At 42.3% G+C, this 16,212-nt stretch overlaps 1 protein-coding gene across 1 annotated transcript in view; it reads right to left on the bottom strand.

Moving 5' to 3' along the window:
• The window catches only part of wnk3 (WNK lysine deficient protein kinase 3), a 128,238-nt gene that overhangs the window by 54,649 nt on the left and 57,377 nt on the right, over positions 1 to 16,212 (bottom strand). The window contains exons 4-6 of the mRNA XM_088329848.1: positions 12,937 to 13,109; positions 10,593 to 10,813; positions 2,018 to 2,175 (exon numbers count right to left, since the gene is read on the bottom strand). Of these exons, the coding sequence (XP_088185974.1) occupies positions 2,018 to 2,175; positions 10,593 to 10,813; positions 12,937 to 13,109 (552 nt within the window). The remainder of the gene's footprint in view (positions 1 to 2,017; positions 2,176 to 10,592; positions 10,814 to 12,936; positions 13,110 to 16,212) is intronic.

The raw sequence follows: 16,212 nt of genomic DNA, 5'->3' as shown, positions 1-16,212 counted from the left end.
GAAAGTAATCCACCGAAAAAAATGTATATTTCCAAAGTTAAGGGGGGGAAAAATATATACCCACTATTGTCCGCTGCAACAACAAAGAGATTTAACTTAGCTTTACCCCACTTCCCGTCAGCCCGCGTTTGCTCCTCCCCTTGTTTTTGATTCGCTCGTAGAAAACATATCACAATAAGTCTCTAAAATAAATACATTACAAAAATATACAGTTGCAAGTACATATTATACATGGTTACACATATTTACAAAGAAAGACGGTACACCGAGAGAGTTTTCAAAGCTTTAATAATAATAATGTAACTTTCATCCCAAACCGTGCCTGTGAAAGGTACCACCACGCTACTCCTAACTTGCTCGCAACGCACAAAGCGTAGCTGTTAAAAAAAGCCGTATCGCAATTGCGAAATGCAATCGCAATGATCGCAGCAAGGCTTTAAGGCTAGGACCTTAGCTTGGCCTTTAGGCTGAGAGTAAGAGTCCCGGCTCCTAGGCTTTGTAGCGTATTATGAACTGACCGACAACGGACAATGGATAATGTCTAAATTTTACCTTTTGTACTCGAGTACCGCTGGTGGCCGTTAGAAAAATTACATAAATTGGCCGCTTCACTGAATAAGCCGCAGGGCTGAACATTTGGGAAAAAAGTAGCGGCTTATAGTCCGGAATTTACGGTACTTTGTTCCTGGATTTTGTTATTAACAGGGTTCATACACATTTTACATGGACAAATTTAAGCACATTTTAAGAACTTTCAATGCCAATTTTCTATTTTTTCCAAAATCATTATAAAAAGAAGTTCAGTGCTGTTCAAAAGAACAAATGGGGCTTAGAAATTGTAAAGTTTATAGTTTCTGTGCCCCTTTTCATCAGTGTTTGCTGCAGTCTATGTTAGGCCTTTCTTGTATAAAATTTTCTTGTTCTTTTCTTACTGACTGCACTCAATAATGTCAAACTGTTGAGAAACTACAGTCAATTCATCCATAGTAAAATTTTTAGTAAACTATGCTACTGTAAATATGAACTAATCATCTGAACCACTATTTTCTTCTTTTTAACTTGCTGGTAAAAAATGTATTTCATGTCATGATTACTGATGTGAAGCACCTGCGCCCGCTCCTTTGGCGCCAACTGCCTCGGCATCTGATTGGCTCCCTGTCCTTATTCAAACACACTCCTTTCTGTCACCTGTTGTCAGTCCATCTGCGAACCTCAGTGTATACTAGGCAAGCCTTTTTCGACCCTGACTCCCACCTGTCCTGTTTTTGCTCCCGTCTGTCTCCGGCTACGACCCGTTTTGATCTTGACCGCGTCTGCTCTCCCGTCCCGACTTACGACCCGTTTTTGATCTCGACCACGTCTGCTCTCCTGTCCTGGCTTACGACTCACTTCCGACCCCGGCAACGTTTTTGCTCTCCTGTCCTGGTTACTGACCCGTTTTTTCCATTATAGACACCGCCATTGCTCGCCACGGAAGTTCCACTCCCGCGTTCAGAGCGGCCTGCTTCCCGCGACCAGTGATCACCGGATCCTGGGCGCAAACCTTTCTCTTTCTTCTAATTAAACTTGTGAGAAACGCTACGCAAGTGGGTCCTGTTTCCGTTCTTGTCCTGACAATTTTATTTGTTACTTAACCAATACAAAGGGTTTTTTTTGTTGTTGTTGACGTTGATCACTAAAATAAACTTGCTATCTTGCTTCTTGTAAATGCTTTGTGCTATTTGAGATGTTGCTATCTACAAATAAAAACTGCCGTGACTTCATGCATTCATTTAATGCATGGTCTATCAAGTCAGACTGCTAAGAAACATGGCAACAATTTCAAGCCTTTTCAACCACATCACTCACAATTCAAGGATTTTCAAGGCTTTCAAGCACCTGTACAAACCCTGTATTAAACATATCGCAAATCGCGACAGAGTCAATTAATAAAACCCTTTTTTGCTTTTCAGGTGATTTGTTGATTTTGTAATGTGAAGTTTGTTGCATCATGTGTGATAATACAAAAAAAACTCACGCTTGTAACTTTGCGATAAATCTGAGCAGCATTTTGGCACTCGGAGTATGGGTACTCTGAAGTGGCCATTTCCAACATGCACATCCCAAAGGCGTAGACATCCACTGACTCGTCGTAATGCTCCTCGTACATCTCGGGAGCCATAAACTCTGGGGTTCCTGTGCAAAAAAGAAAAAGTTATCAACGCCATTTAATCTTTTATTTCGTCCACAGTCAAATATTAAAATCCTGTAGTAAATTGTTGATCTTTGTTTAAAATAAAAATAAAAACATCCCCATGGATACATAGTTTTTTAATTTTACAATGCAAACAAAAGAGATTTTTGTAAAAATGTATATTACCACATCTGCAATTATGAAATATAACACTTATGTACAGTTTTTTGAAGTTTAAAAAAAGGAATCGTTGAGACATAAATGACTAATAATTAATGTGTCCACGAATATCTACAAAGAAAATATGATATGGCTTACTGTCTACCTTGTGGTCACAGCTAGAAAATTAATTATTCAAATCGTTACAATTTTAGCTCCATTTCTTCTTTGAGCTCTTTCTCAAAAAGAATAAGAAAAAACACTATTAAAAAGTGTCTTTCGAAAAATGGTAGATTCAGGGTTTGTTCACCCTTTTCAAGGCCAAATTCAAGTACTTTTTAAGGACTTTCAAAGCCAATTTTCAAATGTTTCCAAAAATAAAAAGAACTTAATCACTGACCAAACTAACCAGAGCCTATACCTTAGTTTCAAACCCTAATTCTAGCTCTAACCTTATTTCGGAACCCTTAAATCGGTTTAAAATCCTAACTTCCAGCCCTACCCATACCACTAGCCCTATCTCAAACTGTAATCCTATACCTAAACCCATTCTGGAACCCTACATTCAGTTTGGAACCCTAGTCAAGTCAAGTCAAGTCATTTTTATTTGTATAGCCCTAAATCACGAAGAGTCTCAAAGGGCTTCACAGATTATTACACTATATTACACAGACTATTTTTCAGCCGACGAGAAGAGTAGGTTATTCATATGCTATGGAGTAGAAGTGAGTTTTAAGCTTAGATTTAAACATTTCCAATGAGGTTGCAGATCGGATCTCAGGGGGAAGAGCATTCCACAGCACCGGTGCCCGGATGGAGAACGCTCTCGAAAATAGTTGTCCACAAGGATGCCGGATCTCTTTGAAGTTCGTTCGGTATATCATAGGCGGTGTAAAAAGTGCCCGAAAAGTCGAAATTTAGACGCCCACCCAACCGAATAAGTTCGTCCCTACTGTAAGTATTTTTGGCCACGCATGTGTTCAAAAAAGAAAGCAAAAAAGACAAGAGAACGGTAATAAATAGAAGATTAGCTGGAGAGCAACTAGCCGCAGCATCCATGCGCGCCGCCATGTTGAATCCTAATATAGAGCTAGTTCCTAACTCTAAACCTACACCAAACTAGCTGTAACCCAAGCCCCAAACCAATTTCAGAACCCTAAATTCAGATAAATACCCTAACAAGGAGTCTAAACCTTAGTTTGTAATCCTAGCCCCAATCCTATTTTGGAACCATAAAATAAGTTTAAAACCCTTATTTGAAACCCAAACCCTTGCTCCTAACTCTTTCATTTTAGGATTAGAGCTAAGATTGTATGAACCTTAGTGTTAGTGATCGTGGATTTTGGCTATATACAATCTGACTGTGGGGGGTGGGGGTGGACGGGGAGCATGCAACAGCACTTAATTGACTAAAAGAAAAAAGTCTGGTTGTATTCTTCAATAAAGTAGAAAAAAAGCGCTTGAGTCCAGAGAGCAAAGAATTAGAATCAGCTTAACAAGAAGAGATAAAAGCATGCATCACTACCTCTGTGTTTGCCTTGAAGTGTTTTATTCTGTTTTTTACTGTGCAAAGTAGCTTTTAATTAGGACAGGTTGAATGTTTCTTTTGTTTTCTCTATCGGTACAAAAATAATGCCATATTTTCATTTCAAAGAGAGTAGTCATAAAAGGGAGGTTTGTTCTTTGTTTTTTGTTTGCGTCCAGTGTCATAAACTTTATATTGGTCAGCATCTTCTCCTACCTGTTTATAAAACAATACCCATAAACAGGGGCATTAACCTCCTTTTGAGTATGCTTCATTGCTCTCGTTTGCTGATATTATCCTAGGACAACTCTAAGCTTCTTTAGCTCCTTAGCGTTCCGCCAGCCCACCGGCGGGCTGTCGAACAGTTGAAAAGCAAAGTCTTGTCTTCAAGATGTCAACATTCACTGAAATACTGTACGTCATAGATAGATAGATAGATAGATAGATAGATACTTTATTCATCCCCTAAGGGAAATTCACATTTCCAGCAGCATCCCTGAGCTGAGAACAGTACAATAATAAAGCCAAAAGAACAATAATAAAGCCAAAAGAATACAATATACAAATACCCAGTGTGACGTGCAAATGCCCACTGTAGCGTGTTATATAGAGTAACTAAATAGTGCTACACAGTATACATATTGCAGTAAGATTCGGTAATATCCAATGTAGGTGGTGTGGTTTAATGTGGGCCTTTACTCTGCCGGGTGGAGTTAAAGAGCCTCATGGCATGAGGAAGAAAAGATCTCTTCAGTCTGTCCGTAGTACAAGACAGTGACAGCAGTCTGTCGCTGAAACTGCTCTTCTGTCTGGAGATAATGCTGTGTAGTGGATGCGATGGATTGTCCATGATTGACCTCAGCTTTTTCAGTGCTCGTCTCTCAGCTACTGTTGTTAGGCTGTCCAGCTCTTTGCCCACAACAGAGCTCGCTTTCCTAGCCAGTTTATTGAGACGAGAGGCATCCTTCTTCTTGACGCTGCCTCCCCAACACGCTGCCGCATAGAAGAGGGCGCTTGCCACTACTGTCTCATAGAATATTTTCAGGAGCTTTTTGCAGATGTTGAAGGATGCCAGCCTTCTGAGGAAGTAAAGTCGGCTTTGCCCTTTCCTACATAGAGCTTCTGTGTTGGCAGTCCAGTCCAGTTTGTTGTCCAGCTGCACACCCAGGTATTTGTAGGTCTGGACAAATTCTACACATTCTCCCTTGATGGTTACAGGAACCGGGTGAGTTCTGGTTCTCCTGAAGTCCACCACCATCTCTCTGGTCTTGGTGGAGTTTAGGTGCAGGTGGTTTGCGTCGCTCCATCGGACAAAGTCCTGAATCAATGTCCTGTACTCCTCCTCCTGCCCGTTTCTGATACATCCCACGATCGCAGTGTCGTCGGCAAACTTTTGCACATGGCAGGACTCAGAGTTGTACTTAAAGTCCGATGTATATAGAGTGAATAGGAACGGAGAGAGAACGGTCCCCTGCGGAGATCCTGTGCTGCTAACCACAGTGTCCGATGTACAGCCCCCCTGTTTCACATACTGGGGTCTGCCTGTCAGGTAGTCAGTAATCCATTCTACAAGGTGTGAGCTAACTCCCATCTCTGTCAGTTTCCTACTCAGTAGCAGAGGCTGTATGGTATTGAAGGCACTGGAGAAGTCCAAAAATGTAATCCTCACAGCCCCCTTCGCCCTATCCAGGTGAGAGAGGGATCGGTGTAACATGTATACTATAGCATCCTCCACTCCCACCTTCTCCTGGTAAGCAAATTGCAGTGGGTCGATGGCGCGACGGACCTGTAGCCTCAGGTGGTGCAGCAGCAGCCGCTCCATGGTCTTCATCACATGTGATGTCAGGGCGACCGGCCTGAAGTCGTTGAGTTCCTCAGGTCTTGATTTCTTTGGGACTGGGATTATGCAGGATGTTTTCCACAGCTGAGGGACCCTCCCCTGTTCAAGGCTCAGGTTGAAGATGCGCTGTAGAGGGTCTCCCAGCTCAGACGCACAGGCTTTCAGCAGTCGGGGGGATACTCCATCCGGACCAGCTGCCTTGCTGGTTTCGTAGCCTTCTCAGCTCTCCACACACCTGGGCTGAAGTTATTTTTAGTGGGGGGATGTCTTCCATGCTAGTGTCCAGAGGGGGAGGGGGAAGGACAGCTGCATTACTCAGGGGTGAGGATGAGGCGGAGTGGTCAAACCTGTTGAAAAAGTTGTTCAACTGGTTGACTCGCCCCACATCTATACAGGGAGTGCAGAATTATTAGGCAAGTTGTATTTTTGAGGATTAATTTTATTATTGAACAACAACCATGTTCTTAATGAACCCAAAAGTCTCATTAATATCAAAGCTGAATATTTTGGAAGTTGGAGTGGGGCTTTTTTAGTTTTAGCTATTTTGGGAGGATATCTGTGTGTGCAGGTGACTATTACTGTGCATAATTATTAGGCAACTTAACAAAAAACAACTGTATACCCATTTCAATTATTTATTTTCATCAGGGAAACCAATATAACAGCTCAACATTCACAAATATACATTTCTGACATTCAAAAACAAAAACAAATCAGTGACCAATATAGCCACCTTTCTTTGCAAGGACACTCAAAAGCCTGCCATCCATGAATTCTGTCAGTGCTTTGATCTGTTCACGATCAACATTGCGTGCAGCAGCAACCACAGCCTCCCAGACACTGTTCAGAGAGGTGTACTGTTTTCCCTCCTTGTAAATCTCACATTTGATGAGGGACCACAGGTTCTCTATGGGGTTCAGATCAGGTGAACAAGGAGGCCATGTCATTAGTTTTTCTTCTTTTAGACCCTTTCTTGCCAGCCACGCTGTGGAGTACTTGGATGCGTGTGATGGAGCATTGTCCTGCATGAAAATCATGTTTTTCTTGAAGGATGCGGACTTCTTCCTGTACCACTGCTTGAAGAAGGTGTCTTCCAGAAACTGGCAGTAGGACTGGGAGTTGAGCTTGAGTCCATCCTCAACCCGAAAAGGCCCCACAAGCTCATCTTTGATGATACCAGCCCATACCAGTACCCCACCTCCACCTTGCTGGCGTCTGAGGCGGACTGGAGCTCTCTGCCCTTTACCGATCCAGCCACGGGCCTATCCATCTGGCCCATCAAGACTCACTCTCATTTCATCAGTCCATAAAACCTTAGAAAAATCCGTCTTGAGATTTTTCTTGGCCCAGTCTTGACGTTTCAGCTCGTGTGTCTTGTTCAGTGGTGGTCGTTTTTCAGCCTTTCTTACCTTGGCCATGTCTCTGAGTATTTCACACCTTGTGCTTTTGGGCACTCCAGTGATGTTGCAGCTCTGAAATATGGCACAAGTGGCATCTTGGCAGCTGTACGCTTGACTTTTCTCAGTTCACGGGCAGTTATTTTGCGCCTTGGTTTTTCTACACGCTTCTTGCGACCCTGTTGACTATTTTGAATGTAACGCTTGATTGTTCGATGATCACGCTTCAGAAACTTGGCAATTTTAAGAGTGCTGCATCCCTCTGCAAGATATCTCACTATTTTTGACTTTTCAGAGCCTGTCAAGTCCCTCTTCTGACCCATTTTGCCAAAGGAAAGGAAGTTGCCTAATAATTATGCACACCTGATATAGGGTGTTGATGTCATTAGACCACACCCCTTCTCATTACAGAGATGCACATCACCTGATATGCTTAATTGGTAGTAGGCTTTCGAGCCTATACAGCTTGGAGTAAGACAACATGCATAAAGAGGATGATGTGGTCAAAATACTCATTTGCCTAATAATTCTGCACTCCCTGTATCCACATCCACACCCTGCTTGGTGCTGCAGCCAGTAATTGTTTTCATCCCTTCCCACACCTCCTTCATGTTGTTGTTCTGCAGCTTTTTCTCCAACTTCCTCCTGTACTGCTCCTTTCCTTTCCGGAGCTGGACTTTGAGCTCCTTCTGTACTCGTTTTAGCTCCTGATGATCACCATTTTTAAAGGCCCTCTTCTTTTGGTTCAGAAGGCACTTGATGTCGCTCGTGATCCAGGGCTTGTTGTTGGCATAGCAGCGTACAGTCTTTATAGGAACAACATTGTCCATGCAGAACTTAATGTAGTCAGTAGTGCAGTTTGCCATCTCCTCAATGTCCCCACTGCTGGACCCTAGCAGGACATCCCAGTCCGTACATCCAAAGCAGTCTCTCAGAGCCTGCTCTGCCTCGGTGGACCATTTTCTAAATGAGCGTGTGGTTGTTGGTAGCCTCCTCACTTTTGGTTTGTACTGTGGTTTAAGCAGAATGAGGTTGTGGTCTCCTTTTCCATGGGTAGGCAGTGGTTTAGCGCTGTATGCATTTTTTATATTCGCATACAGAAGGTCAATAGTCCTATTTCCCCTGGTCTTGCAGTTCACATACTGGACGAAAGAGGGCAGTGTCTTATCAAGAGTCACGTGGTTGAAGTCCCCAGAGATTAACATTGCAGCCTCCGGGTGTTGTGTCTGAAGTTTTGCCACCGCGGAGTGGATGACGTCACACGCTACTTCTGCATCAGCGCGCGGTGGGATGTAAACAATGACAGCAATGGCGTGTCCGAACTCTCTGGGCATGTAATAGGGACGAAGACTTACAGCCAAAAGTTCGACATCACGGCAGCAGATAGAAATCTTTGTTTTTACATGCCCGGGGTTACACCACCTCGTGTTCGCGTAGATAGCCAGTCCCCCTCCTTTGCGCTTCCCACTGACTTTTGTCCCTCTGTCAGCCCGAACAGCGCAGAAGCCGTTTAGCGCGATGTTAGCGTCCGTGATGCTAGACGTAAGCCACGTTTCCGTAAAGCAAAGCAAGCTGCACTCCCTGTATGCTTTGATGTCTTTCACAAGCACAGTCAGTTCGTCGATCTTATTCGGTAGTGAGTTGACATTCCCCATGATTATGGACGGTACCGTGGGCTTATATCGCCACTTCGCCGCTAGCCGCTTAGCCTTTACCTTAGCACCGGCTCTGCAACCTCGGTAGGGTCGCCTCACCTCGTTAGGTAAAAGGGGGACCGTGCCGGCTCGAGAGTTCTTCAGGTCGAGGAGTGGGTTTCTTGAATATACGTATTTTTGCGAGTTGAAACCCATATCCATAGGATAGAAAGTAATCCAAGTGTTGCAAGGCACTGATAAAGTAAGCAAAATAAATAAGTAAATCACAAAAGTAGCGAAATAAGGCTGCCATTCGTGACGGCGCCGGAAGTAAAATGTAATGCCACATATCATTGGAAAGCTCAAACTCTTGTGTGTTAAACATACTTGAAATACTGGCAATTGTCCACTTCCAAATGGGTCATTGCCTGAACGTAAACGTACCGACTGACGACACTTGATTTCAAACTCTCATTCACAGAAGAACTCATTTAACCCCTTGACATCGGACTGTTGAGAAGCAAAGTCGCTTCTTCACGATGACACCAGTCACTAAAATACGTCATACCACATATCTTTGGATGGCTTAAACTCTTGGGATTCAAGGTATGATGACTACTACAAAATGTACTCGTTATAAAAACATCACGATCAGACTGAGACAAAATACACAAAAACTATAAAGCCTGGATAGCTAACCAAGAAATCCACTGGTGGTCAGCTAATAAGATGATTTTCTGCAAAAATGGTATTCTAGTAAATCCAAACATTTAAAACATTTACTCCAAAACACACAATAATGCTGACAGAAAAAAATAATCCGCCCAAAAGCATTTCTGCATTGTTGGATGTTCCTTGTTGCAAAAGTTCTGTTTCGCCATATAATTCCCATTTCCAAAGAAACCGACTTGTAAAATAATTTCCAATATGGCTGTTGGCCACTGACCTTTTGATTGCCACCACTCTGTGCCAATAGCAGGCTTATGGTCCACAGCGTGCATTAGCCCATCAGGGCCTGTATTGATGAAACGGACATCACCACCCATAGCTCCGTATATCTTTATCCACTAGTAACCGAGGCAAATGATGATTGCCACATTGGTTAGCAGATGAAATTCTGAAAAGAACTATATGGAACTGTAGGGAGTGTATTCAAATTAGAACCCCAAATAAACGCTATTATGCACAAGTGTGCTGAATAGTGATAGAGACACGGAAAGAGAAGCCAAACATTTACAACTTTTTCAAAATGTTGAAAAAAACTGACCAAAGTACAGTAAAATGCACAGTTGTAGAGGTTTTAGTGCTGTAAACTGGTTGTCTCCAAATGGCAATTATGGAAACGGCTAGTACTACCCTTGGAAAAATGTGTAAAAGACAATATTTAGTTTTTCAGATTGTGATAAAATTTGACAAGGTACAAGGTAAGGCTTCAAGCTATTGTCTCCCGTTTTCGAGCTAAGTTGCCCATGCTACACTCATCTAAAGGCACAGGATTGCAAAAAATATTAAGGCGAGAATAAAAAAATTGTATTCCCCTTTTTTGCAACTCGGAGTACTCAATGTTAGTAGCACATGCAGCGATTATTTCAGTTTGGGACAAAACTTCAGGGTGTTACCTTTCATAAGAGACCAAAATTATCCATATTCTCCAAATGGTTCAAGAACAGCATTTAATTTACTTTGGGTACGTCGTAGATTGTGATTTTATGCAAATTTTACAGGAACGTAAAAGAAAGGGTTAGAGACACTTGCAATACTCATCAACATTATACTCGAGTACTTTCCATCTATGGACCCCAACTCGGACAGATGTAGCAACCACACACATATTGATTCCGCACAGTCTTTTGAGATAACCTACCTATGACACTTTTGGCAAAGGACGTCCTCATGAGTGTGGCAAGTCCCAGATCACCAATTTTCACGGAACCCGTGGGACCAGTGATGAAGATGTTGTCGCATTTAAGATCTCTGTGCACAATAGGAGGCGTTCTTGTGTGGAGGAAATGAAGGCCCTTCAGGATTTGCCGACACCAGCTCCTAAGGACCTTGGGCTTCATCACCTTAAAACGTTTTAGGTACCTGCACAAAGTTTGAAAAATATTTATGGCTAAAGAAATGAAAGGCAAGTGTTCATCAAATATGCCTGTGATGATGTCCTGCACAGGGCCACATTGCTGCATGCTTAAGGGGACGGTAAACTTTTTAAGTGTCGTTAGGTTCAACAATTTGGCAATGGGAAACAAAGATATATGATAGTGAATATAGTAATGTTGACCAACAGTAGTTTTTCTCTCTTGTCCTATGTTTTTTGAATTTCGGGGAATTAGAATGCAAGTGAAATCAGAGGCTGGAGATGAACTATTATCTGCACCGCTTATCCTCAGTAGGGTTGCGGGGGTGCTGGAGCCCATCCCAGCTATCTTCGGGCAGTGTGCAGGGGACACCCTGGACTGGTTGCCAGCCAATCGCAGGGCACACAGGGATAGACAATTCGCTCGCTCATTCACACCTAGGGACAATTTGGACCGTCCAAATGCATGTTTTTGGAATGTGGGAGGAAACCGGAGTGCCCGGAGGAAACCCACGCAAGCATGGGGAGAGCATACAACTTCGCACAGGAAGTCTGGTAGCTGGATTTGAACCCATGACCTCAGAACTTTACCGCACACACGCTAACCACTGCACCGCCGTGCTGACCCTGGACATTTTTTAATATTCAAATATTCTGAACACCTTTGTGATATAAAAAACGGCTACATTCTGGCAATAGTGTGCTAGTGACGTTTGAAGCAAGTGTTTCATTATTTTTCTGTGATACTTTGGCAATACACAAGAAAAAAATATCACAAAGGCCAATCTAATGTTTCCATAATGGCCAATCCTTTTTCACAGTTTAATTTATATTTTTGCGTGTTTGTCAACGGTTCTGTATTGTTTCAGTCAACATTGGTTCGAAGTTCAATTGTAAATACCGTATTTTCCGCACTATAAGGCGCACCGGGTTATAGGGCGCACCCCGAAAAAATAGTTTTTGGTCCTATTTTTGACATACATAAGACGCACCGGATTATAAGGCGCTACAATGGGAACGTGGACAAAACAGTCAGATAGTTCAGTCCAACTTATTACCCCCTTAACATTCCGAAAGCTTGCAAAGACGCAAATACGAGTCGAGAACACGTGCGGATGCGGTGTCCGTACGATGTCACTCAAATGCATCGTTCCATCATTCGGAAGGTTAAAGTCTTGGGATTCAAGAAATGCCACACATTCCTTAGTTTCTATTTTCTTTTTCGCTCGCAACTTTACTGTATATATGACGATAAACACTTGGAATTGAGTTGAATTTAAAAATAGACACTCCATTCCATCCATTATCTGCACCGCTTATCACAGAAACATCGAGTTCAGTCTGAAACAAGATACAGGGATAATATCTATAGCCGGAGAAGCTCACCGAAGTCGTTGTTTTCATAATAATGTGCAGCCGTGGTCCTCTTATATCCGTGAGTTTAGTAAATCCAGGAGAATAAAATATTTACAAATACAAAATAGTAAAAAAATGCTTTCTGTATGCCGTCAGCCACGTGCTATACGCATTCATCTTTTTCGACCAATTGCAGGCTTTGTTTTGCCGTTTAAGCCAATGCCAGCCTGTAAATGATAAAAAGGATCCTCCCCTTGACCTCCGAATAACTTTAGCCAATAGTGATCCATTCAAATGATGATTGACACATCGGTTATCAAATGAAACGCCGGTAAATAAATCCCAGCATACACCGCGGACTACTTGGCGTTCGGGGGAAAATCTTGTCGGCGGCTGCAAGTTAGTTGCAAGACTTTGCGAATTAATATTGAGCCATAAATAAGGCGCACTGTATTATAAGGCGCATTTTAGGTGCGCCTTATAGTGCGGAAAATATGGTAGTTAGAATACAGGGCAGGCAATGAGGGCCCCCTGGTATAGACCTTCCTAGACTGTCCGTGTCACACTGTGCCTTGTCTCTATTATGGGCATCTATTTATTTATTAAGCATTTCTGCACATTTGGGAGGCCAAATTAAAAAGCCTGATAGGCTGTATGTGGCCCGCAGGCTGTAGTGCACCCACCCGTCAGCAAGATCATGTTTCTAAAACATGCAGGACTAACTGAATTGACAGTTTTAATAAAGTGCAAGTGAGACATAATAAAGTGCACCAACGTTTTGAGCGTGCCCGAGGTCATAAGCTCCGTGACCAGGACGATGCACTTCTTTCCACGGAGTGCCGATTCCCACGAGTCATAGAAGCGAACAATGTTGGGGTGCTGAAGCCCCTTCAGCATTTCTGCTTCTTCTTTGAAGCGCTGTTGCTCCGCCTTAGTCAGCTTGCGGTCCTGAGGAGGAGAACAAGTGGTAGGGGGTCAATCGCGACACATCACCACCCTAAACAAGCATGCGCCACTGTAAAAAAATACATATATTGCCTGTGTATAGAAAAATTAGTATTCTGATTTTATTCCTCGGCTCATATTTTTCCCTGCTTATGTCATTCTACTATTTCTGTTGCACTTAAGACATACAGTGCTATGAAAAAGGACTTGCCCCCTTCTGGATTTCTGTGTTTTTTGCACATCTATCACTTACAAAAGTTTGAGATCATCAAACCTGTTTTAATATCTCACAAAGACAATCCAAGGAAATAAAAAATGTGGTTTTGAAATGTTGATTCCATTTATTAAGGCACAAAACAAAGATCCAAGCCGATCTAGCCCTATGTGAAAAAGTAATCACCTCCTGAAAATAGCAAGTGGGGCCAACTTTGGCAGGGAAAACAGAACTCAAACGATTACAATAAATGGTGACCAGTCTTTCACAACACTGTAGAGGACCCCTCCTCTTAGCAAAATTATATCAAATCGGCCATATAGGAGGGTTTTCCAGCATGAACAAACCCTTTAGGTCACACCACAGCATCTCAATTGCATTTAAATCCAGACTTTGACTTGTCCAATCCAGAACTTGAATTTTGTTTTTTTTGTTTTTTTAGCTATACAGAGGTGGACTAGCTCGTGTGTTTCCGATCATTGTCCTGCTGCATGATCCAAGAGCGCTTGAGTTTGAGGGCAGGAACTGATAGCTGGGCGTTCTCATTAAGGATCTTTTGGTAAACACCAGTACTTATTATTCCATCAACCAAAGCAAGTTTTTCTGGTCCTGAGGAGGCAAAGCAGCCCAGTTAAGGTCAGTGTTCATTACTCTAGTACAGTGGAACCTCGGTGTTCGAACGTCTCTCAGTTCGAACAAATTTGTTCTCGACCAAACATTTCGAGAAATTCTTGCTTCGCTTTTCGTTCAAAAAAATCGGAGTTCGAACGCCGGTACGCTAGGGGCGATGCTGAGCGGCGTACGGTTGTAGATTGCCCCCACCCCTCGTGAAGAACTGTTGTCACGTGAGCGCGCACTCCTTTTTGCTTTCGTTATTAATATCGGTGAACGGAGTGTTTTAACCCCTAAATATGCCTCGAAAGAAGGTCGGTGCAAGCAACCAAGTTGCTACAGGTGAAAAAAGAAGAGTAGTGCGTGCAACTATTGCATTTAAGAAATAAATAATAGCAAAATATGAAGATGTGCGAGTTTCTCTTCTTTCGTGGGAATAGAGCATGGCTTCTGCAGACCACCACAAAGGTAAGAAATCCTATTCATAAATCTTTTCTTTATCCTTTAACCGCTCACCACTTGTTGTGGAGACCCGGGTGCTAAATGATGTGTAAACGACCTGATTTTTTTATTTTTACACGTTCATGTTAGCGTAATCTTTCGTATGGAAGATTACGCTTACGCGAACGTACGATTAGCCTGGGTTAGCTTCATGTTTACATTCGTGGTAAACATTGAGGGTGTTGGAACGGATTAAAACGATTTTACATTACTTTTAATGGAAAAAAACGATTTAGGTGATTGAACAAATCGGTTTTCGAACAGGGTTCTGGAATGGATTATGGTCGAGAACCAAGGTTCCACTGTATAAGAAAGACACAGGCCAAAAATGGCATCCCTGGGGTTCCGAGCCAAAAACCCCTGCTGTGACAAAAGAACACAGTTTCACATTTGCCAAGTAGGATCTTGAATATCCTCGAGACTTTTGGAGAAACATTCTTTGGACGGATGGGTCAAACATTTTACTTTCATTTCACTTTTTGGAAGGTGTGCAGGCTGTTACATCTGGTGTAAAAAATGGAACAGCATTTGACAAAAAGAAAATGATGGCAACAGTAAAGCATGGTGGCAAGTTCACCTCTGAATGGCTCTAAATACATTACATACATACATACATACATACATACATACATTCATTCATTCATTCATTCATAAAAAAAAAAAAAAAAAAGTTCTGCATTGGCCAATTTAATGTCCGGATTCAACTCCAATTGAAATTCTGTGGTGTGACCTTGAAGAGACAGTTCATGCCTAAAAACCCTCCTAAGTGGCAGATTTGAAAAATGTTGCAAAGCAGAAAGAACCAAAATTCCTCAACGGTATTGTAAAACACATATTACCAAGTATTGTAATTGTTTGATTTCTGTTATCCCTGACAAAGGTGGCCCAACTCTCAATTTGGTTCAGGGGGCAAATACACATAGGGTCAGATAGGCCTAGTTTTTCTTTGTGCCTTCAACATTTCAAAACTGCAGTTTGAATTTCTTTGGGTTGTCTCTGTGTTATATTAAAAACGGTTTGATGATCTGAAACCTTTGTGAGTGATAAATATGCTAAGAACACAGATATCAGGAAGGGGCGAACACATTTCGATGGCACTGTAAGTCCAGTCGATGAGCACTACCTAAGTAATACTAGCCTCGTCGTCCTGACATTCCATTTTGTTTATCTTCTATTTATCTTTGAAATCTTTTCTGACATGTCTTTCCTGGACCGCCACCTCTAATCTGGTTGTAAACAATGTTCACTATGGTGCTATTAATGTCGAGGAAAACGATTTAAAATTCTAGACAGGTTCTTCTCATGTTACCGCACTGATAAGGAAGTCCTCTAGATGCCAGCAGTTGCACAGCTCTATGGCGGTACAGAGGCGGTGCCTTCAGCTTTGTTTTGTGCACACTCGGGCAGCATAACTGATAAGAGAGGAGGTGACACACATGCTCAATAACAATCTGTGCTAGAAAGCTTCTGTTCCAGTTTACTGTACGTACCATCAGCTTTTTTTCAGTGGTGTTCAGTGAGTTTTACCCTGGGTCTTTACTCCAGTCTGAAATAGTGATGTGTCGTTCACGAACGAAGCGAATCAATGTGCTTTGACACTTTTTTTCAGGGATTCAGTGTCATTGACTTTGAATATGTTGAGTTTAAAATGCCATGAAATATGTGAAGCAAACAAAACCTAGAAAGACAATGGTGCGCTCTCCATAACTTTAGTCTGCACCCCATTTAATCCAGAAGACGTTACAGCTACACACATAGCCACAGTTTTACCCAGACATT

Source organism: Urocampus carinirostris, chromosome 3, assembly GCF_059441175.1.
Source record: "Urocampus carinirostris isolate Australia breed hairy pipefish chromosome 3, RoL_Ucar_1.0, whole genome shotgun sequence".
Lineage (NCBI taxonomy): Eukaryota > Metazoa > Chordata > Actinopteri > Syngnathiformes > Syngnathidae > Urocampus > Urocampus carinirostris.
The sequence above is the reverse complement of the archived record's forward strand: the minus strand, read 5'-3'. Positions and strand labels throughout refer to the sequence as shown.